General features: G+C 37.3%; 1 protein-coding gene across 3 annotated transcripts in view; it reads right to left on the bottom strand.

Annotated features, from left to right (window-relative positions):
- The window catches only part of MOSPD2 (motile sperm domain containing 2), a 59849-nt gene that overhangs the window by 12916 nt on the left and 21198 nt on the right, over window positions 1-25735 (bottom strand). For all 3 annotated transcript variants that reach the window (XM_079911161.1, XM_079911163.1, XM_079911162.1), the window contains exons 6-11: window positions 24767-24827; window positions 22239-22277; window positions 16881-17005; window positions 7513-7689; window positions 2867-2979; window positions 161-257 (exon numbers count right to left, since the gene is read on the bottom strand). In XM_079911161.1, coding sequence (XP_079767287.1) covers window positions 161-257; window positions 2867-2979; window positions 7513-7689; window positions 16881-17005; window positions 22239-22277; window positions 24767-24827 — 612 coding nt within the window. The remainder of the gene's footprint in view (window positions 1-160; window positions 258-2866; window positions 2980-7512; window positions 7690-16880; window positions 17006-22238; window positions 22278-24766; window positions 24828-25735) is intronic.

Here is a 25735-nt window from a genome sequence, read left to right as displayed (position 1 = left end):
GACTAAGATACAGACCTTAGGGAAAATTTTAGATAAGCTGTGACACACAGAGATAGAAGGCAGTATGACAAGCCTAAAAACAGAAATAAAACCACTGTGCAAGTTCAAAATGATCAATCTTTCAATTTTCACACACAATTTATATCTTTCAGGTATTTACCTTAAATGCCACTATGTTTTTCGTTACATTTGTCAACGTTATTAAAGCTTTCTTTTCTTCAGATTCTGTGCTTCCAAAATACAGTTCTTCCGCTGGGCTAGGTGACAACAAAAGCATAAGCCAATGGTATTGCTCAGGATAAATGACAATCTCATCATCAGCTTGAAGAAAAACATTTGGTTAGTACTTTACACTCATTTGTATAAAGAGATTTCATCAAAGGAGATTACAAAACAATACCTAATATATTTTGTATTTTAATCTTACTGATTCAATGCACACTAAAAAGTCCTATGGTTTCCCCCTAGATCTAAAAGCAAAATAGGGACGTACAGGAGCGAATTAGGAAGATTCTGAATTAGTCCTATAATCAGCACCATCTTAAGGTTTCTTTATTAAACCTCTTTGGTAGGTGAAAGATAAAAATCAGAGAAGAAACTGCTGCTTCAACTTTACCTAATTACAAACATTACAATGGGGCACATTTTTATACATCAAGAGAAAAGAGTATAACTCAAAATGGTCATCAGGGATATATTTAAGTAACAGAATAAGTCCTGACTATAGAAAGGTTTTTTCTAAATAATATGGAAGGAGAAAAACACAAAATATGGGGCAGGAATTACAGGAAAAAACTGTCAAAAAATCAGTGAGGCTCAAATGCAAATTTTACTATTACTGGCCACTGTATTTTAAAAATAAAAAGACTCAAGCAAAGTTTGTGTAGTTTAATTACATGAGCCAAATCGGGTGCCTCCAAATGATGCAGAAGACTGTGATTTTTATTTGTTTACTTACTTTTAAAAAAAATTTATTTTTATTTTTGGCTGCATTGGGTCTTTGTTGCTGTACGTGGGCTTTCCCTAGTTGCGGCGAGCAGGGGCTACTCTTTGTTGCGGTGCGTGGGCTTCTCATTGGGTGGCTTCTCTTGTTGCAGAGCAGGGGCTCTAGGCGCACGGGCTTCAGTAGTTGTGGCTCTCGGGCTCTAGAGCGCAGGCCCAGTAGTTGTGGCACACGGGCTTAGTTGCTCCGCAGCATGTGGGATCTTACCGGAGCAGGGCTCGAACCCGTGTCCCCTGCATTGGCAGGTGGATTCTTAACCACTGCACCACCAGGGAAGCCCAGACTGTGATTTTTAGATAAAAAGGTGAATTCTTCAGATAGCCCTTGACTATAAGCTCCACCTTTAAATAGATTCATTTTATATCAGGAATATGTGCGTTATCAGAGATATTTATTCATGTAAAGAACACACATTTTAAAAAAGTGCTCTCCCAGGAGAGCTGTGCCCAGCTTTGGACAAGACATAAATTAGCATGGTTGCTGGCATCTTTTTAAAACCCAATCTGAAATATACCACAGAAAAAACAGGAAGGTTAATGGATCTCAGAACTGCTCTCAGTATCCAGCACAAAAACCATGAAAAGCTCTAGGGAGACAGAGGTTGGTTAGGGGTGTGTGGTGTGTGTGTGTGTGTGTGTGTGTGAGTGAGAGAGAGAGAGAGAGAGAGAGAGAGAGAGAGAGAGAGAGAGAGAGAGAGAGAGAGAGAGAGGGAGGGAGGGAGGGAGGGAGGGAGGGAGGGAGAGGGAGGGAGAGGGAGAGGGAGAGAGGGCGAGGGAGGGCGAGGGAGGGCGAGGGAGGGCGAGGGAGGGAGAGGGAGGGAGAGGGAGGGAGGGAGGGAGAGGGGGAGGGAGGGAGAGGGAGGGAGTGCTGATTTTCTGGAGAGATGGGTGGGCACTGCAGAGTTGGCTTTCTCCCTAGCCGGATCTTCTAGCCATACCTTGATAGTTACAAGCCAGGACCTATGGTTTTGACAGGCCTCCAGAGAAAAAACTAACTTCCAAACTAGTAGAGGGAAAAATGGGAAACAAATTCCAAAGTGGGGGAAACTACAAAGAAAAACCACGGAAAAGAACATGCACGTGTGTTTCCCTCCTTCCCTCTCACACACAGACTCCTGCAGATGGTGAAGATAAATCCAAATAGAACAGTTTTCAAAATATATGTAAACAAACCAATCCTGTCGGAGAATTTCAGATTTGATGTTTAAAATGTCTGGCTCTGTTGTTCATGAGTCTTTAACAGTAACATACAAAGGTTTCAAGTAAAGGGATAGAAAATGATACAGTAGGCCATTACTAAATAAAGTTGGTAAAGCAGTATTAACATAAGGCTGTACAGATTTACCAACCAAAAGCATCATTAGTGAGAAAGGTCTTTACATCATGATAAGGAAACAATACTGAATTTTTTGGATTGAACAACCTAGACAGAAAAAGAGATGTGCTGAAATTCGGCTTTGGTAAAAACCCTATTTTTCTGGTTCAGCTTTAGCTTTTGGAAGGTCAAACTGATAAATGGCTACTTCAGTGTCATTTCTGGCAACCTCAGACTTGTGCAAGTCAAACACTATCAGTAAAATGAGAAAAATATATGTCATTCAGATTTGTTGTTAATATATGAATATTCACTCTTATTACCTGATGCGGGATAAAGGCCCTTTAAACACACTCAACAGAATAAATAACAAAAAGGTAGCTACAAATACCCACTATATCTGGAAACCAATGTGAGTCTTCAGATAACCCTTAATTTTATATTTCCACAGTTTCAAAAACAGGCCAGAAGTTTTCTTAATTTTGCAGTTCCCTCAAAAGGATCAAGATATATTATGAAAGCATAGTTAATAAAATCCTCAACTAGTACCTGATGTGTAATAAGGGCCCTTTAAACACACTCAATGGTTTCTTGAAAGCTTTCATTTTGGAATCAACTTTTTCATTCTCTTCTGCTTTGAAAGTAGGTTCAATTATGTTAACCTAAAGACAAAAAATATATATATATATATATGAAGAAAAACAGATAAATTGAATTTCACACTGACAGGCAGTTCATTAGGTCAAAAAGTAAGCATTATAGTGACTCAATCCAAATTGCAATCTTTAACATGGGTTTATTATATCTAAATTATATATTTAACATATAGTAACCTGATGATTGACCTATATTTGAGTGCCTACTATGTAAATAGGCCCTTTTAGAAAATGTAACATGGTCATTCCCTTAAGAGTTTTTATTTTTTTGGTCACCCCACATGGCTTGTGGGATCTTAGTTCCCCAGCCAGGGATTGAACCCAGGCTCTCAGCAGTGAGAGCGCAGAGTCCTAACCACTTGACCACCCGGGAATTCCCCTCCCTTTTAAGCGTTTTAAAATCTGTTCTACATTGCAATATATTTATCCCTCTATCAAGTCCCTGATATCTCATAAAAACATAACTAAGTGTTCTTTAAAAATGAAAAAGAGAAAGTAGATCAAGGTAATGTTCTGAGTTAATTACTTTTACTTATTTTAGATAGATAAAAAATACTTTAGAAAAAAAGGACTCTTGTAAGATGTGTTTAGCCAATTTCTATACAAAAGCAAGGAATCAACCTTTTATATACTGTAGCACACTACCAGTCAACTAGTGCCATCCTTCCTCTTTCTTTTTACGTACAAAGATATGGAAGGACAGCAAGTTAAGTGCATTACCTAAAATTACATAGCCAGCTATGGTAGAATTGGGGCTATGTCACAGCTTCTGTCTCAATTTCATTTTTTTGTGAAAAATACCTTTTTCAGGGGAAATAGACACTAACATAATCATAGTCGGGGACTTTAACACCCCACTTTCACCAATGGACACATCATCCAAAAACAACAGAATACACATTTTTCTCAACTGCTCATGGAACATTCTCCAGGACAGATCATATCTTGGGTCACAAATCAAGCCTTGGTAAATTTAAGAAAATTGAAATGGTACCAAGTATCTTTTCTGACCACAATGCTATGAGACTAGGTATCAATTACAGGAAAAGGTCTGTAAAAAATACAAACACATGGAAGCAAAACAATAAACTACTTAATAACCAAGTGATCACTGAAGAAATCAAAGAAAAAAGCAAAACATACCTAGAAACAAACGACAATGGAGACACGATGACCAAAAACCTATGAGATGCAGCAAAAGCAGTTCTAAGAGGGAAGTTTATAGCAATACAATCTTACCTTAAGAAACAGGAACCAACTCAAATAAACACCCTAACCTTGGACCTAAAGCAATTAGAGAAAGAAGAACAAAAAACCCCCCAAAGTTAGCAGAAGGAAAGAAATCATAAAAATCCAATCAGAAATAAATGAAAAAGAAATGAAGGAAATGACAGCAAAGATCGAAAAAATTAAAAGCTGGTTCTTTGAGAAGATAAACAAAATTGATTAACCATTAATCAATTAGACTCATCTCAATCAGACTCATCAAAAAAAGAAAACAGAGAAGACTCAAATCAATAGAATTCAAAACGAAAAAGGAGAAATAACAACTGACTGCAGAAATACAAAAGATTATGAGAGATTACTACAAGCAACTACATGCCAATAAAATGGACAACCTGGAAGAAATGGATAAATTCTTAGAAATGCACAACCTGCCAAGACTGAATCAGGGAGAAATACAAAATATGAACAGACCAATCACAAGCACTGAAATTGAAATGGTGATTAAAAATCTTCCAACAAACAAAAGCCCAGGACCAGATGGCTTCACAGGCGACTTCTACCAAACATTTAGAGAAGAGCTAACACCTATCCTTCTCAAACTCTTCCAAAACATAGCAGAGGGAGGAACACTCCCAAACTCCTTCTATGACACCACAATCACCCTGACACCAAAACCAGACAAGGATGTCACAAAGCAAGAAAACTACAGGCCAATATCACTGATGAACATAGATGAAAAAATCCTCAACAAAATACAAGCAAACAGAATCCAACAGCACATTAAAAGGATCATACACCATGATCAAGAGGGGTTTATCCCAGGAATGCAAGGATTCTTCAATATACGCAAATCAATCAGTGGGATAAACCATATTAATAAATTGAAGGAGAAAACCCATATTATCATCTCAATAGATGCAGAGAAAGCTTTTGACAAAATTCAACACCCATTTATGATAGAAACCCTGCAGAAAGTAGGCATAGAGGGAACTTTCCTCAACATAATAAAGGCCATATATGACAAACTCACAGCCAGCATCATCCTCAATGGTGAAAAACTGAAAGCATTTCCACTAATAACAGGAACAAGACAAGGTTGCCCACTCTCACCACTCTTATTCAATATAGTTTTGGAAGTTGTAGCCACAGCAATCAGAGAAGAAAAGGAAATGAAAGGAATCCAAATCGGAAAAGAAGAAGTAAAGCTGTCACTGTTTGCAGATGACATGATACTATACATAGAGAATCTTAAAGATGCTACCAGAAAACTACTAGAGCTAATCAATGAATTTGGTAAAGTAGCAGGATACAAAATTAATTCACAGAAATCTCTTGCATTCCTATACACTAATGATGAAAAATCTGAAAGTGAAATCAAGAAAATACTCCCATTTACCATTACAACAAAAAGAATAAAATATCTAGGAATAAACCTACCTAAGGAGACAAAAGAGCTGTATGCAGAAAATTTTGACGCTGATGAAAGAAATTAAAGATGATACAAATAGATGGAGAGATATACCATTTCTTGAATTGGAAAAATCAACATTGTGAAAATGACTGTACTACCCAAAGCAATCTACAGATTCAATGCAATCCCTATCAAACTACCACTGGTGTTTTTCACAGAACTAGAACAAAAAATTTCACAATTTGTATGGAAACACAAAAGACCCCGAATAGCCAAAGCAATCTTGAGAAAGAAAAACGGAGCTGGAGGAATCAGGCTCCCTGACTTCAGACTATACTACAAAGCTACAGTAATCAAGACAGTATGGTACTGGCACAAAAACAGAAAGATAGATCAATGGAACAGGATAGAAAGCCCAGAGATAAACCCACACACATATGGTCACCTTATCTTTGATAAAGGAGGCAGGAATGTACAGTGGAGAAAGGACAGCCTCTTCAATAAGTGGTGCTGGGAAAACTGGACAGGTACATGTAAAAGTATGAGATTAGATCACTCCCTAACACCATACACAATAATAAGCTCAAAATGGATTGAAGACCTAAATGTAAGGCCAGAAACTATCAAACTATTAGAGGAAAACATAGGCAGAACACTCTATGACATAAATCACAGCAAGATCCTTTTTGACCCATCTCCTACAGAAATGGAAATAAAAAGAAAAATAAACAAATGGGACCTAATGAAACTTCAAAGCTTTTGCACAGCAAAGGAAACCATAAATAAGACCAAAAGACAACCCTCAGAATGGGAGAAAATATTTGCAAATGAAGCAACTGACAAAGGATTAATCTCCAAAATTTACAAGCAGCTCATGCAGCTCAATAACAAAAAAACAAACAACCCAATCCAAAAATGGGCAGAAGACCTAAATAGACATTTCTCCAAAGAAGATATACAGATTACCAACAAACACATGAAAGAATGCTCAACATCACTAATCATGAGAGAAATGCAAGTCAAAACTACAATGAGGTATCACCTCACACCAGTCAGAATGGCCATCATCAAAAAATCTAGAAACAATAAATGCTGGAGAGGGTGTGGAGAAAAGGGAACCCTCTTGCACTGTTGGTGGGAATGTAAATTGATACAGCCACTATGGAGTAAAGTATGGAGGTTCCTTAAAAAACTAAAAATAGAACTACCATATGACCCAGCAATCCCACTACTGGGCACATACCCTGAGAAAACCATAATTCAAAAAGAGTCATGCACCAAAATGTTCATTGCAGCTCTATTTACAATAGCCAGGACATGGCAGCAACCTAAGTGTCCATCGACAGATGAATGGATAAAGAAGATGTGGCACATATATACAATGGAATATTACACACCCATAAAAGATACGAAATTGAGTTATCTGTAGTGAGGTGTACGGACCTAGAGTCTGTCATATAGAGTGATGTAAGTCAGAAAGAGAAAAACAAATACCGTTTGCTAGCACATATATATGGAATCTAAAAAGAAAAAAAAAAGTTCATGAAGAACCTAGGGGTAAGACGGGAATAAAGACACAGACCTACTAGAGAATGGACTTGAGGACATGGGGAGGGGGAAGAGTAAGCTGTGACAAAGTGAGAGAGAGGCATGGACATATATACACTACCAAACGTAAAAAGATAGCTAGTGGGAAGCAGCCGCATAGCACAGGGAGATCAACTCAGTGCTTTGTAACCACCTAGAGGGGTGGGATATGGAGGGTGGGAGGGAGGGAGACGCAAGAGGGAAGAGATATGGGAACATATGTGTATGTATAACTGATTCACTTTGTTATAAAGCAGAAACTAACACACCATTGTAAAGCAATTATACTCCAATAAAGATGTTAAAAAACTTACCTTTTTAAGAAGAGCTGTTTGTTCTTCATTAGGAATTGTTTCCAAGGTTTCTTTGCCATCACTTTCTATATCTTCTTTACTTGAAGCTTCATCCTCACTGGCAATAGGCCCATTTTCACACAATGGTGTCTGGAAGTCATCATCTACAAGTGGTGGATAGCTATACTTGAAAGGATCCTGAGAGAAAAGAATTTTGTATCAGCTTGCTAAGAGGTGGGTGGAGAAATAGTTCTCTTAGTAAAAGTTAAAATCCATTCCTCTGGCCAAGAAAACAGAGCTAATTAGATAGTGAAATTTAAAACAAAGCAAGCATTTTGAAACAGCAAGGGTAAAAGCAGGATGTGGTGTGGGACAACTGGCCAGCCATCTGTAAAAGAACGAAATTGGATCTTCAGCTCATTCTTTTTTAAAAAAAAAATTTACTTTTTATTTTTTTGGCTGTGTCGGGTCCTAGTTGTGGCATGTGGGATCTTTCGTTGCAGTGCACGGACTTATCTCTAGTTGTGACGTGCGGGTTTTCTCTCTCTAGCTGTTGTACACGGGCTCCAGGGTGCACGGGCTCTGCAGTTGTGGTGTGCGGGCTCCAGAGTGCATGGGCTCTGTAATTTGCGGCATGTGGGCTCTCTCATCGAGGCACACGAGCTCAGTAGTTGTGGCGCGTGGGCTTAGGTGCCCCGCAGCACATGGGATCTTAGTCCCCCGAGCAGGGATCGAACCCGTGTCCCCTGCATTGGAAGGTGGATTCTTTACCACTGGACCACCAGGGAAGTCCCTAGCTCATTCTTTATACCAAAAAGAATTTCAGATGTATGAAAGCTTTAAATGTATATGTGTATTTTTAAAAAAACGACATAAGCTCCAGAACAACACATAGGAGGATTAAAAAAACAACAAAACCCCAAAAACACAAAAACTAAGTAAGGGAAGGCCTTTTCTAAGTAAAACATGAAACCCAGAAGGCATAAAAATATGGACAAAAAATGAGCACGCCAAAATGAAACGTTTGTGATTGAGGACCGAGACAAGATGGCAGAGTAGAAGGACATGAGCTCACCTCCTCTCATGAAAACGCCAAAATCACAACTAACTGCTAAACAAACATTGACAAAAAAACACTGGAACCTACCAAAAAAGATATTCTACATCCAAAACCAAGAAGCCATAACGAGACAATAGGAGGGGTGCAATCACGATAAAATCAAATTCCATACCTGCTGGGTGGGCTACCCACAAACCGGAAAATAATTAGATAGCAGAGGTTCTCCCACAGGAGTGAAAGTCCCGAGCCCCACATCAGGCTGCCCAGCCTGAGGGTCTGGCATCAGGAGGAGCCCCCAAAAGCATCTGGCTTTGAAGGCCAACAGGGTTTGATCACAGGAATCCACAGGACTGGGGGAAACAGAAACTCCACTCTTGGAGGACGCACATAAGGTCTGATGAGCACCAGGACCCACAGGTAAAAGCAGTGACCTCATAGGAGCCTGGGCCAGACCTACCTCCTAGTACTGGAGGGTCTCCTTATGAGGTGGGGGGGTAGCTGTGGCTCACTGTGGGGACAAAGACACTACTGGTGGTAGTTCTGGGGAGTGCTCATTGGCGTGAGCTCTCCTGGAGGCTGCCATTTTCTCACCAAGACCTGGCCCCACCCAACACCCTGCAGGGTCCAGTGCTGGGATGCCTCAGGCCTAACAACCAACACAGTGGGAACACAGCCCCACCCATCAGCAGACATTCTGCCTAAAGTCTTCCTGAGCCCACAGCTGCTCACCAGAGGGACAAGACCCAGCTTTGTATACCAATGGGCAGGAACCAGTACCTCCCAACAGGAAACCTGCACAAGCCTCTTAAATAAATGGTTTTTTTTTTTTTGGCCGCACCGTGTGGCTTGAAGGATCTTAGTTTCCCCAACCAGGGACTGAATGTGCACCCTCAATAGTGAAAGCATGGACTCCTAACCACTGGACCGCCAGGGAATTCCCTGCAAAAGCCTCTTAGACTGGCCTCATCCACCAGGGGGCAGACAGAAGAAGCAAGGAGAACTACAACCCTGTAGGCTGTGGAACAGAAATCACAATCACAGCATGTTAGACAAAATGAGACCAGCAGAGGATTATGTCCCAGATGAAGGAACAAGATAAAAACCCCAGAAAAACAACTACATGAAGTGGAGATAGGCAATCTACCCGAAAAAGAATGCAGAGTAATGACAGTAAAGTTGATCCAAGATCTCGGAAAAATAATGGAAGCACAGACCAAGAAGACACAAGAAATGTTTAATAAAGAGCTAGAATACCTAAAGAAAAAACAAACACAGATGAACAATATGATAACTGAAATGAAAAATACACTAGAAGGAATGAAGAGTGGAATAAATGAGGCAGAAGAACAGATGAAGTGGAAGACAGAATGGTGGAAATCACTGCCACGAAACAGAATAGAGAAAAAAGAAAAGAAATGAGGACAGTCTGCGAGACCTCTGTGACAACATTAAATGCACCAACATTCACATTAAAGGGGTGCCAGAAGGACGAGAAAGGACCTGAGAAAATGTTTGAAGAAATAATAGCTGAAAACTTCCCTAACATGGGAAAGGAAATAGTCACCCATGTCCAGGAAGTGCCGAGAGTCCCACGCAGGATAAACCCAAGGAGGAACACCCCGAGACACATATTAATGAAGCTGACAAAAATTAAACACAAAGACAAAATATTAAAAGCAATGAATAACATACAAGGGAACTCCCAGAAGGTTATCAGCTGATTTTTCAGCAGAAACTCTGCAGACCAGAAGGGAGTGGCACGATATATTTAAAGAGATGAAAGGGAAAAACCTACAACCAAGATTACTCTATCCAGCAAGGATCTCATTCAGATTCAACGGAGAAATCAAAAGCATTACAGACAAGCAAAAGCTAAGAGAATTCTGCACCAGCAGACCAGCTTTGCAACAAATGCTAAAGGAACTTCTCTAGATGGGGGAAAAAAAGGCCACAACTAGAAACAAGAAAATTATGAATGGAAAAGCTCACTGGTAAAGGCAAACTAACAGTAAAGGTAGGAAATAATCCACACACAAATATGCTATCAAAACCATCAATCATGAGAAGAGGGAAGTACAAACGCAGGATATTGGAAATGCATTTGAAATTAAAAGACCAGCAACTTAAAACAATCTTATTCGTATATAGACTGCTATATCAAAACATGGTTAACCGCAAACCAAAAATCTGCAATAGACACACACAAAGGAAAAAGGAATCCAAACACAACACTAAAGTAAGTCACCATATCACAAGAGAACAAAAGAGGAAGGGGAGAAAAAAGACATACAAAAACAAATGGAAAAAACAATTAACAAAATGGCATTAAGAAGGGAATTCCCTGACGGTCGAGTGCATAGGACTTGGTGCTTTCACTGTCATGGCCTGGGTTCAATCCCTGGTTGGGGAACTAAGATCCTGCAAGTGATGCAGCATGGCCAAAAAAATAAAATAAAAAATGGCAATAAGAACATACATACAGATAATTACTTTAAATGTAAATGGATTAAATGCTCAAACCAAAAGACATAGACTGGCTGAATGGATACAAACCCATATACATGCTGTCTACAAGAGACCCACTTCAAATCTAGGGACATACAGACTGAAAGTCAGGGGACTGAAAAAGGTATTCCATGCAAATGGAAATCAAGAGAAAGCTGGAGTGCCAATACTCATATCAGACAAAATAGACTTTAAACTAAAGACTGTTACAAGAGACAAAGAAGGACACTACATAATGATCAAGGGATCAATCAAAGAAGATATAACAACTGTAAATATATATGCACCCAACTTAGGAGCACCTCAATACATAAGGCAAATGTAACAGACATAAAAGGGGAAATTGACAGTAACACAATAATCATGGGGGACTTTTAACACCTCACATCAATGGACAGATCATCCAGACAGAAAATCAATAAGGAAACACAGGCCTTAAATGACACATTAGACCAGATAGACTTAACTGATATTTATAGAGCATTCCATCCAAAAGCAGCAGAATACACATTCTTCTCAAGTACACGGGAAACACTCTCCAGGATTGATCACATGCTGGACCACAAAGTGAGCCTTGGTAAATTTAAGAAAACTGAAATCATATCAACAATCTTCTCCAACCACAATGCTATGAGACAGACATCAACTACAAGAAAAAAACCGTAAAAAACACAAACACGTGGAATTTAAATATGCTAATAAACAACCAATGGATCACTGAATTAATCAATGAGACAATCAAAAAATACCTAGAGACAATGACAATGAAAACACAAAGATCCAAAACCCATGGGAAGCGGCAAAGCAATTCTAAGAGGGAAGTTTACAGCAATACAATCCTACCTTAATGAAACAAGAAAAATCTCAAAGGAACAACCTAACCTTACCCCTAAAGCAACTAGAAAGAGAAGAACAAACAAAACCCAAAGCTAACAGAAGGAAACAAATCATAAAGATCAGAGCAGAAATAAATGAAATAGAGATGAAGACAACAACAGAAAAGATCAATGAAACTAAAAGATGGTTCTTTGAGAAAATAAACAAAATTGATAAACCTTTAGCCAGACTCATCAAGAAAAAAAGGGAGAGGGCTCAGATCAATAAAATTAGAAATGAAAAAGGAGAAATTACAACAAACACCACAGAAATACAAAGGATCACAAGAGACTATTACAAGCAACTATATGCCAATAAAATGGACAACCTAGAAGAAATGGGCAAATTCTTAGAAATGTACAATCTCCAAAGAATGAACCAGGAAGAAATAGAAAATATAAACAGACCAATCACAAGTACTGAAATGGAAACTGTGATTTAAAAATTCCCAAGAAACAAAACTCCAGGACCAGATGGCTTCATAGGTGAATTCTATAAAACATTTAGAGAAGAGCTAACAACTATCCTTCTGAAACTATTCCAAAATACTGCACAGTAAAAAACACTCCCAAACTCATTCTATGAGGCCCCCATCACCCTGGTACCAAAACCAGACAAAGATATCAAAAAAAGAAAATCACAGGCCAATATCACTGATGAACATTGATGTAAAAATCCTCAACAAAATACTAGCAAACTGAATCCAACAATACATTAAAAGGATCATATAGCAAGATCAAGTAGGATTTATCCAAAGGGATGCAAGGATTTTTAATATCCACAAGTCAGTAAGTGTGATACACCAAACTGACAAACCGAAGAATAAAAACCATATGATCACCTCAATAGATGCAGAAAAAGCTTTTGACAAAATTCAACACCCATTTATGATAAAAAACTCTCCAGAAGGTGGGCATAAAGGGAACATACCTCCACATAATAAAAGGCATTTATGACAAACCTACAGCTAACATCATACTCAATGGTGAAAAGCTGAAAGCATTACCTCTAAGATCAGGAACAAGACAAGCGTGTGCACTCTCACCACTTTTATACAACACTGCTGTGTACAGGACTTCCAAAACTATCAGAGAAGATAAAAGGAATCCAAAATGGAAAAGAAGTAAAACTGTCAACTGTTTGCAGATGAAATGATAATATACATAGAGAATCCTAAAGATGCTACCAGAAAACTTACTAGAGCTCATCCATGAATTCAGTAAAGGTGCAGGATACAAAATTAATATACAGAAATCTCTTGCATTCCTATACACTAACAATGAAAGATCAGAAAGAGAAATCAAGGAAACAATCCCATTTACCATTACATCAAAAAGAATAAAATACCTAGGAATAAACCTACGTAAGGAAGCAAAAGACCTGTACTCTGAAAACTATAAGGCGCTGATAAAAGAAACTGAAGATGACACAAACAGATGGAAAGATGTACCATGTTCTTGGACTGGAAGAATCAATACTGTCAAAATGACTACACTACCCAAGGCAATCTACAGATTCAATGCAATTCATATCAAATTACCAATGGCATTTTCCACAGTAGAACAAAAAATTAAAAAATCTGTATGGATACACAAAAGACCCCAAATATCCAAAGCAATCTGGAGACTATACTACAAAGCTACAGTAATCAAAACACTATGGTACTGGCATAAAAACAGAAATATAGATCAATGCAACAGGATAGGAAGTCCAGAAATAAACACACCAACCTACGGTCAACTAAACTAGGACAAAGGAGGCAAGACAGTCTCTTGAGTAAATGGTGCTGGGAAAACTGGACAGCTACATGTAAAAGAACGAAATTAGAACACTCTCTAACACCATACACAGAAGTAAACTCAAAATGGATCAAAGACCTAAATGTAAGACCAGATACCATAAAACTCTTAGAAGAAAACATAGGCAGAACACTCTCTGACATAAATTGCAGCGATATCTTTTTTGTTCCACCACCTAGAGTAATAAAAATGAAAATAAAGAAATAGAACCTGATTACACTTACAAGCTTTTGCACAACAAAGGAAACCAAAACCAGAAAGACAACCCACAGATTGGGAGAAAATATTTGTAAACAAAGCGACCAACAAGGGATTAATGTCCAAAATATACAAACAGCTCATGCAGTTAAAAAAACAAACAAACAAAATAACCCAATCAAAGAATGGGCAGAAGATCTAAATAGACATTTCTCCAAAGAAGATATACAGATGGCCAAGAAGTACATTAAAAGATGCTCAACATAACTAATTATTAGAGAAATGCAAATCAAAACTACAATGAGGTATCAGCTCACACTGGTCAGAATGGCCATCATTTTTAAAAAAAAATCTACAAATCATAAATGCTGGAGAGGATGTGGAGAAAAGGGAACCCTCCTGCACTGTTGGTGGGAATGAAAGTTGGTACAACCATTATGGAGAATAGTATGGAGGTTCCTTACATAACTAAAAATAGAACTACCATATGATCCAGCAATCCCACTTCCTGGGCATATATCCAGAGAAAACCATAATTTGAAAAGATACATGTACCCCAACGTTCACTGCAGCACTATTTGCAATAGCCAAGACATGGAAGCAACCTAAATGCCCAAGAGAGGAATGGATAAAGAAGATGTGCTACATATATATAAAGGAATATTACTCAGCCATAAAAGGAAAGAATTAATGCCATTTGCAGCAACATGGATGGACTTAGAGATGATCATACTAAGTGAAGTCAGACAGAGAAAGACAAGAATCACATGATGTCACTTATATGTGGAATCTAATAAAAAATGATACAAATGAACTTATTTACAAAACAGAAACAGACTCACAGATCTCGAAATCAAACTTACGGTTACCAAAGGGGAAACATGGGGGTAGTGATAAGTTAGGAGATTGGGATTAACATATACACACTACTATATATAAAACAGATAAGTAACAAGGACCTACTGTATAGCACAGGGAACTCTACTCAACACTCTGTAATATATGGGAAAAGAATCTGAAAAAGAATGGATATGTATGTATATATATGTACAACTGATTCACTTGGCTGTACACCTGAAACTTACACAACGTTTTAAAGCAACTATACTCCAATAAAAGTTAAAAAAAAAAAGAAATAATTGGATGTTTAAGGGGGAAAAAAGAAACATATTTTCAGCCACCTTTAATGACCATCATTCAGTAATAATAGAGACTTTTCATTTGCTTTTTCAGATGTCTGGGAATCAAGATACTCATAACCAGTTTAAGGTCCAATTTGGCTGAAGAAATTATTGTGCATGTCTGTATAGGAAAAATTCAATTTTCTGTTACCCCCACCCCACCCAGTTTCTCTTGCAGTGAGTTGAAGTGTGTTGGGAGTTCTGTGGAGGATTATGTTGAGTTCTGATAGTCTGGAAACAGAATCTTAGACCTAAGGATAATATATATTTGTTATCCTTTAAAATAAATCTGAGTCTCAGATCATAAGTGTTGTCTAAGGACTTTGTACTATTTCTTCTTTTCTTTTTTTCCTTTTTAAAATCATCTTTAGCTGGTTGCCAAAAGCTGTTGAGAACTTTCTGTATAACACATCATCCTCATGGAGAGTAAGAGTAAATTGTGGGGCTTCCCTGGTGGCGCAGTGCTTGAGAGTCTGCCTGCCGATGCAGGGGACGCGGGTTCGTGTCCCGGTCTGGGAGGATCCCACGTGCCTTGGAGCGGCTGGGCCCGTGAGCCATGGCCGCTGAGCCTGCGCGTCTGGAGCCTGTGCTCCGCGGCGGGAGGGGCCACAGCAGTGAGAGGCCCGCGTACCGCAAAAAAAAAAAAAAAAAAAAGAGTAAATTGTGGTTCAGATATTTTATTCAGTCGCTAAGAGATGATCTTTGATAGGTTCCAGATGTATTGTACAAATAAAATATGTACTATAAAAGTAAAAGATTGATAGCTCCCCCCAAAAAATATTGGTTCAACTTTTTTAAAATGAAAGAAAACAAAGAAAAGCACACACGAAAACTTTTCATTTTGCTAGTCCTTTGGTTCTAGTTGAATACAATTTTGCCAGTACAAAGTAGATTGTAAAAATCAAATAATTGAAATATTAATCAAATTAACCCAAAGCATACCAAATCCATAGGTTTCACAGTTTATTTAAAAAAGTCATTATCCAAATATGTTTCATTGTTATGGAGTATTAAAAATTTAACATATATCTACTTACTCCTGGTCTCTTACTTCTAAGTAGTAAGATTATTTCCAAAAAATGGAAATGACAGTATATATTAAAAACTGTTCAACAGTAAACAACTGGAAGCAAACTAAAGACACATCAAAAGGAAATTAAATAACTTATGGTTATTCCTTAAACAATTTATGGTTCATCTCTAGACACTGGAATACTATGCAGCCATAAACAAGAGTAAGACAGCTGATCACATATTAATTTAGAATGATCTGTAAGACGTGAAGAAAAAAGCAGGATACACAATAGTGTATAAATACACTACTTTTTTAAAACAGATGGGAGGGAGAAAGAATTATATATATACTATAGTTGCTTATATATGTATTACATATTTACTATAGTTGCTTATATAGGTAACAAAGATCCCTGGAAATAAAAATAAGAAATGAAACTAGGAAGGGGAACAGTGTGGTTGGCATAGCAGTCCAAAGACTTTTTACTGAATACTTGTTTCTTGTTTCTGAATACTTTTACTCCATAGGTTTCAGTTTAGAACCATGTAAAGACATGACCTATTCACAAATAAACATTTAACAACTTGAAAACTTAAATAAAAAGTGTCTGTAACACTGCTTGCTATTTTACGATATCTATGATTTTTCTTAGGATGGTAAGATATTGCTTTTCCTTTTTCCTTGAGGAAAGAATACAGCCTCATGTGCCATGACCCAGTCTTATTTTAGAAACAGGTTTCAAGTACTGTACTTACAGTTCCGCCCATGTGAAGAGGCAGGTATTCTACACTGACATAGTCTTGGACGTCATTTTTACTTGTAAACTTCAACAAACTCACTGCTTCTGGACCAAGCCAGGATTTCACAATTTTGAAAGCAGCTGAAGAAAAAACAGTCACTTCATTAAATTCCTTTCATTCTCTTTCTCGATTTACTTACTGTATGTGCTAACCCACGTCCTCTGAAATTAGTTCAGGCTAAAATCTGTTAATATGTATTTTTCCATGGCACAGTACTTAATTCACATTCTCTAATCTCTGTAGGCATCTACATTTTGACTGTCCCTTGTGGGTTTCAAATGTTCCAGGAAGATTCAGGAAGATTAAATTATCCTGATGTTCATTAATAAACCTATCAGGGTTTTGGCCTCTGTACAAATCCATCAATGATCCCAACTACTAAGATTTCCAGACAATGAATCAAACAGCATTGTGATTCACTAATATGTACAGTAGTATGAGAAGAGTCGTTTGCCTTATGCCTCTCTGATAAACCCCCAATCTGAAAAACCTTCTCAAATGAGAAGTCAGAAAGAGAAAAAAGCGGGCTTCCTCATTATGCGTGAGCCAGACCCAGACTTTCCATCCTAAGCCTGAACTTCTGTGCCTTTCTCCCAAGCCCTGCAGCTTAGAACTGTGACGTTCTTATAGAATCCGCAAGAATAAACTGTTATCAAACACAGCTGTTTAGTAATTACAATTTTGTTCTGTCATGCCATTCTGATTTACTTAAACTTTTAAACCTCGTTTCCATCATGACTTTCTCAGCACATTTTAAAGGAATTAAAAGAGAAATCCAGCATTAAATTTTCAGAAGTGTCAATGAAAAAAAATCAGGAAATAAAACCGCATGATAAAGATTAAACAGTGGTTCAGAAAATTGCATTTTTACTTTGGCTAATTGTGCTTAAAATTTTTTTACATAACATTTACATTTTCATTAATTTCAATTTAAAAAGTCTGAGTTGACATGTTTGAAGCTATGCTACTTGAATTAACTGAAGTGCAAAATCTGACTTTTTATAACAGCTTTATGGAGATAAAACTTACATATCATAAAATTCACCCTTTTAAAGTATACACATCAATGTTTTTTATTTAGTATATTCACAGAGTTGTGTAACCCATCACCACTATCTAATTTTAGAACACTGTCATCACACCGAAAAGAAATCTGCCCCCACTGGCAATCTCTCCTTATTCTCCCTTCTCCCATTCCCTGGCAACCACTAATCTAGTTTCTGTCTTTATGGATTTGCTCATTTTGTATAAATGGAATCATGCAACATGTGTTTTTTTTCATACTGGCTTTGTTCACTCAGCATGTTAAGGTTATCTATGATGTAGCATGTATCAGTATTTAATTCCTTTTTATGACTGAATAACTTTCCATTTTATGGATATGTAACATTTGTTTATCCATTTATCAACTGATGAACTTTGGATTGTTTCCACTTTTCACTATTATGAATAACGCTACCAAGAACATTTGTGTACAACTCTTTGTGTAGACATGTTTTCAATTCCCTTGGGGATATACCTAGGAGTGGAATTGCTGGGTCACATGGTAATTCTATGTTTAATGTTTTCAGGAACCGCCAAACTGTTTTTCCACAGTGGCTGCACCATTTAACATGCTCACCAGCAACGTATGAGGGCTCCAATTTCTCCACATCATTATCAACACTTGTTACTTTAGTCTTTTTAATTACAGCCATCCTAGTAGGTATGAAGTAGTATCTCATTCGGTTTTTACTTGCATTTCTCTAATGACTAATGATGTTGAGCATCTTTTATGTATTTATTGCCATTTGCATATCTTCTTTGGAAAAATGTCTATTAAAATCTTTCACCCATTTTAATTTGGCCATTTGTCGTTTTACTGTTGCATTATGAAAGTTATTTATGTATTCTAGACCTAAGTCCCTCATCAGATGTCTTATGTGTAAATATTTTCTTCCATTCTGAGAGTTGTCTTTTTACCTTCTTGATGGTGTCCCTTGAGGTACACAAGTTTTCAATTTTAATGAAGTACAATGTATCTATTCTTCTGTTGCTTGTGCTTTCTTGGTGTCATACCTAAGAAACCACTGCCTACTCCAAAGTCATATAGATTTACTCCTATGTTTTTTCCTAAGAGTTTTATAATTTTAACTCTGACCCATTTTGAGTTAATTTTTGTATATGACGGAAGGTAGAGGTCCAACTTCATTCTTTTGAATGTGGATATTCGGTTGTCCCAGTACCATTTATTAAAAAGACTAATCTTTCTCCACCTAATTGTCTGACCATTAACAAATCAATTAATCATAAATGTTACAGTTTATTTCTGGACTTTCAATTCTGTTTTACTGATCTATGTGTCTATTCTGATGTCCACACCACAACATCTTAATTATTATAGCTTTGTAGTGAGTTTTCAAACTAAGAGGTACAGGACCTCCCTGGTGGTCCAGTCGTTAAGAACCTATCTTGCAACACAAGGGACGCTGGTTCAACCCCTGGTTAGGGAACTAAGATCCCACATGCTGTGGGGCGACTAAGCCCACACATCACAACTAGAGACCCCGTATGCCGCAACTACAAAGCCCATGTGCTCTGGAGCCGGTGCGCCACAACGAGAGAGAAGCCTGTGCACTGCAACAAAGAGCCAGCGCACTGCAATGAGAACAAAAGATCCTGTGTGCCTCAACTAAGACCCAATCCAGCCAAAAAAAAAAAAAACAAGAGGTGTGAGTCCTTCCATTTCACTGTTCTTTTTCAAGATTATTTTTACTACTCTGGGTCTCTTGCATTTCCATATGAATTTAAGGACAAACTTGTCAATTTCTGTAAAAAAAAAAAAAAAAAGGGGGAGGCAGCTGGGATTTTGACAGGGACTGCATTGAATCTTAGCAATATTAGGTCTTCTAATCTATTAACAAGAGATGAGTATTTACTTAGGTCTTGCATTTCCTTCGATGGTGTTTTGTAGTTTTCAGCATGAGTCTTCAACTTCTTTTATTATTTCTAAGTATTTTGTTCTTTGTGATGCTATTATAAATGGAATTAATTTCATTTTTGTATTATTGATTGCCAGTGTACAGAAATACAACTGGTTTTGTGTATTGACTTTGTATCCTGCCACCTTGCTGAACTCATTTATTAGTTCTAATAGGCTTTTGTGTGTGTGTATTCCTTAAACGTTTCCATATAGAAGATGTCACCTGCATATATAGATAGTATGACTTCTTCTTTTCCAATCTGGATGCTTTTTATTTCTTTTTCTTGCCAAAGTGCCCTGGCAATGTAAGTGGTAAGAGCTGACAACCTTATCTTGTTCCTGATCTTAGGGGGGAAAATATTCATTCTTTTATTGCTAAGTATGATGTTAGCCGTGGGTTTTCATAGATGTTGGTTTTACATAGATGCCCTTTATCGGGGTGAGGAAATTCTCTTCTGTGAAAAATTAACTTTACCCAAAGAAAGGTCTGGCCTTTACCCTCAGCTTCTGGAGGTAACCTTCATGCCTGTTGGAGTGTCTTTGTTTGCCTAGGGACCCCGAGTCACACTGGAACAATACAATTTAGGGTGGAGGCTTTGGGTCACACAGTATCTGTAGACCTCTGGAGAGACTGGAGACTGAGATGAACCATGTGATAAACTGGTCAGGCCTAGGAAATGGAGCCCCAATAAAAACTCTGAACACTGAGGTTTGGGTGAGCTTCCCTGTTTGAAAATACTTCATGAGCACTGTCACATATTGATGACGTGAAAGTAACACACTCCACATTTGGTACTTCCCTGGATTCTACCATATGTTTTTTTTTTTACCCTTGGCTGATTTTAATCTGAATTGTTTCCTGGTAATAAACCATAACTTTGAGTACAATAGCTTTCAGTGAGTTCTGTGAATGATTCCAGTAAACCTGAGGGTAGTTTTGGAAACCCCTTGAACTTACAATTAGTGTCATAAGTGAGGGTAGTCTTGTGTGAACTACTGTGATCCAACTAACTTGGCAGTTGTCCCAACTCTTTGAACCTTCTATTCCTAGTTTCTTGGGTGCTTTTATCAGGAGAGTGTAGTGGATTTTGTCAAATACTTTTTGTGTCTATTAAGATGATCATGTGATTTTTTTTCTTTAGTCTATTAATATGTTGGATAACTGGTTGATTTTCATATGTTGAACCAACTTTGCATTTCTGAGATAAATCCCACTTGATCATAGTATATAATCCTTTTTATATGCTGCTAGATTCGGTTTGTTACTTTATTGAGGGCTGGTCCATTTATATTCATAAGGGATATTAGTCTGATATTAGTTTTCTTTTTCTGTGATGTTTATTATTAGGGATATACTTGCCTCATAAAATGAGTTGGGAAGTGTTTTCTATTTTTTGGAAGAGTTTGAGAAGAACTGGTGTTGATCCTTCTTTATATGCTTAGTAGAATTTACTAGTGAAGCCATTTAGGGTCTTAGCTTTTCTTTGTGACAAGTTTTTTGATTACTAATTCAATTTCTTTTGTTATACTTCTATTCAGAATCTTGAGTCCATTTCGATAGTTTGTGTCTCTCTAGGAACTTGCCCATTTCATCTAGGTTATCTAATTTCTTGGCACACAACTGTTCACAGTATTCCCTTATAATCCTTTACATTTCTGTAAGGTCAGTAGTAATGTCTCTTCTTTCATTCCTGATTTTAATAATTTGAGTCTTTTTTTCTTCATCAGTTTAGCTAAAGTTTTGTCAATTTTGTTGAACTTTTCAAAAAACCGAGTTTTGATTTCATTGGTTTTCTCTACTGCTTTCTATGTAACAATTGATTGGCAAACATGAATGAAAATGCACATTCTGAAAATAACATTAAATTTACAACCACATCCGAGTTGGTAAAGAATGTTTTTCAATGGTTTAAATTTTTTTTTGCCAAAAATATATACCATGACTGTCCTAAGGATTATGTGACTATAGAGATTTGGACTAAATTTTAGATTCATCCCATTTTCTTCCTCAACACCTGAAGCCCATGAGAGAACCTAGCCAAGGTCTGCATTCTGTGACATATCCCATCTGTAGATGACAAACAGGTCTTCTGGCTATAGTTTTACCTGAATGACCGAACATTTTAAAACTGTTTTTAGACAAGACTAATGGGTATCCCCAGAGCCTGGGGGTACAACGCTGGCCCAGTTTGCTTAGGAACAGCCTTTGCATGTTCTAGCTCCAGCCTCTTAAAATTACACACCAAACACAATAACATTCTTTTTTAAACAACCATAGAAATACGGCTAAATTGGCAAAGAAAAAAAAAATCAGACGTTTTATGTTAGGAAAGTATAAGTAATATACTCACCGTTCATTATCCAAGGCATATCAAAGATCACCATTTTTGCTGAAAGATAAAAAAAATTCATTGTCTGTGACTTAGTACCACAATAGTAGTCACTTATACCTGGCCTAAAAAAAACTAGTGATCTAAATATATCTAAAAACTGAGATGGATGACTCAGTTTTAATTCCATAAAGTGTGAGTGGTGCTAGAACTAAACTGACTTCTCACAATGGTGAGGGGCTCACCTAGGAGGATGGCTTGTGTGAAATGAATAATGTACTATCACTGCCCTTTGGCAAATAGCGTGTTCTTTTATTCATTTATTGCTTTTGTTGTTTGCAGAAAGGTACCAAACAAAATAGTAAGTGGGTAAGTGGAAACTCTGGATGTGGCATGTCATATTAGTGCTGAAGTCCACTGAGCTTTAAAATGATTTCAATGTCTAATTTATGGCTTCTAGTTTTCTAGATATTATATTGTTAAACCCACTCTGACAGTTGCCCCATTTTTAAGAAATCATTATGTTTTAAGAAACAAAAATGATTTCAACTTTTCTTAATATTATGAGCCTCAGGAAACCAATAATTCCAAAGTATACAGAAATTTTACTTGTATACTTAGATGAAGATATTAAGCAGCCCTATTAACAATTGTGAGAAAGAATCAGAACCCACAGAGGGGATTTTTGATAACAAATTCATTCTTCTATTCCAGATGAATCAAAACATAATTTCATTCTTCCCTGAACAGAGAACTTCCTAGAATGATTATATTAATGTAGGACAAATAATGCACATGTAAGGAACAAGGTACTTGCAAAGAGGTACCCTGGTGCTCAATACCTCAGTTTTCATCTGAGATATGCCTAAAAAGATTTTGACTCAAGATTTTAAGAATATTATATTTCATGACAAATTTTGAAACATGATCAACTTAAGATTCTATAAAATTCAATGTCTGTGGGCTTCCCTGGTGGCGCAGTGGTTGGGAGTCCGCCTGCCGATGCAGGGGACACGGGTTCGTGCCCCGGTCCGGGAGGATCCCACATGCCGCGGAGCGGGTGGGCCCGTGGGCCATGGCCACTGAGCCCGCGCGTCTGGAGCCTGTGCTCCGCAACGGGAGATGCCACAACAGTGAGAGGCCCATGTACCGCAAAAAAAAAAAAAAAAAAAAAATTCAATGTCTGCAAAACATTATGTAGCTAGAATAAATATATTATCTCTAGTTATTTGGAATGACAGTGTTCAGTTCATCTTGATATACACCCATGAATTTATTAATAGTTTTCTCAAAAGAATCTTAGACGTGTTTTATAAAGTAATAGTAATATTTATGTTCTTTATAAATAGCTCTTCACAAACCCCTTTGGATATTTCAGTAAACAAGTGGATATTTTATATTCATTTTTACATGAAAGAAAAAAATCTAATAATCCAGGGCAGTGATTCCCTACTGACCAATGACTGGCACCACTCAGCAAGTCTTAATGAATCAGGGTATATGCCAGATCCAGGAAGAATTCAGAAGGAACAGCAGATCCTACAGGTTCCCCAAACTAGACATTCTCTTTACCTAAAAATGTTCATCAACACTCTCTCTGAAGACACGAGAGCACAGGGCTAGGAGTGGCAATGATCCTCGATATCCACCACGCTTTCTGTCTGTTTCTCACATCACATTAACACTAATGTGAAAGCACGTCAAAATAAAATGACTTAGGCATTTCATGCTGTAGTGTCACCTGAGTCACAAGTCCCCAAAGACGCTAATTGTGGTATTTGCCAGGGGTGTGCCCAGGCAGACCTGTGAGTTTCCACTTCTGATGTCCCTGTTGCCTCTCTTCTGTCTCTTCACTTTCAACCCACTGGGGTTTTTAAAAATATTTGACTGTTTATGTGGAATGGCATCTTGATTTCCCTAGGGGGAAGCCATCATGTAAATCTATTAAATCAAAAATGAATATATAATATTTAGGAGTTCTTCATTCAGGTAATTAATAGAAGAGTCACAATTAAAAACAAACGCCAAATGCAACCAGATTCAAATGTCGTGCACACTAGTCAAGTGCTTTCTTAATGACAATTTAAAAAAAGCAACTAGAAACACAATGTACTTTATGTATGAGTATTGCTTATCACACAGTATACTTTACTTACCAATATTGCTCATGTTTCTTGCATGTAAGAAGTTCCAAATAATATTTAAAATTAATTTCTCAATTGAAAAATTAGTAAAAATGGGATAATCTTGGAAATAAATGTACGTTTTTACGTCTCTGTGTGTGTGTGTGTGTGTGTGTGACAGGATGGCATGTACACAGATTATAACTTGAACTCTTAAAACTAACTGTAAAGGACAATGATTATTTATGAAAAATTTCTCCTGTATCTACTAGGATATGTACTTCAACTTCTAGAACATATTTAAGCTCTTCACCAGAAAACAATGTCTCAGGTATTAAAGTCTAAAATAATACAAAGCTCCACAATTCTTAGACACTGTCTACAGTTTCGCTATATTGTATTTTTATAAAGGAGGAAGTTACTTACAGAGGTATTTAGGGTAATAAACCTTAAAGCAGTTGATGATGAAGCGTACAAAGTCCATGTCCTAAAAGAAAGATTATACATTTAAATCTTTAAGAGTGTCCACATTAGAGAATTTTAGATTGCATATTTCTAAAAGTGATAAATTATTAAATATAAATGAGGTAATTATTAAATTCTTTAAAAAATAGTTCATAAATAAATATTTATATTCCCAGGAGTTAGTTTTTAAGTCATTAAGCTACTTATAATAATCAGTCCTAAAACTGAGTTAAAGAAATTAGCTTAAACATCATTCATGTTACCCCAGACTAGTTAGATACTTCAGGCTGCTAAGGTAATGTGGCATTATAAAACGGATCTAAAGAGGAACCCCCGGGCTTCCCTAGTGGCGCAGTGGTTGAGAGTTCGCCTGCCGATGCAGGGTACACGGGTTCGTGCCCCGGTCCGGGAGGATCCCACATGCCTCGGAGCGGCTGGGCCCATGAGCCATGGCCGCTGAGCCTGCACGTACGGAGCCTGCGCTCCGCAACGGGAGAGGCCACAACAGTGAGAGGCCCGCGTACCGCAAAAAAAAAAAATAAATAAATAAAAAATAAAGAGGAACCCCCATAAAGAAATTCTAAACATCTGTCGAACAATTAAAGAATTATTAGAACAAGTATATAGTTTTCAACCTGACTACTTGGAACGACAATATATATGCATGTTAATTCTGATATGTTTGTTTTTTAAACCTAATTTCTATACCTCATAATAGTCAATAAAATATATTTTATTAATCTTTTATACAACAGTTAATCTGATCATATTGGTGTGCTGTATCTACTTCACTTCTAGCTTCTTTCCTCTTGTGTAGGAGCCTAGAATAAGAATTAGAGTTTTTTCGTTTATATTTAAAGGTAGTTCATTGACTTCAATTTCTAGGAGACACAGTTGACTATTGGTTCTACTGCACTGAACACAGCAACA

This window comes from Stenella coeruleoalba (genome assembly GCF_951394435.1).
Source record: "Stenella coeruleoalba genome assembly, chromosome: X".
NCBI lineage: Eukaryota > Metazoa > Chordata > Mammalia > Artiodactyla > Delphinidae > Stenella > Stenella coeruleoalba.
This window is presented reverse-complemented; position numbering and strand designations above follow the sequence as displayed.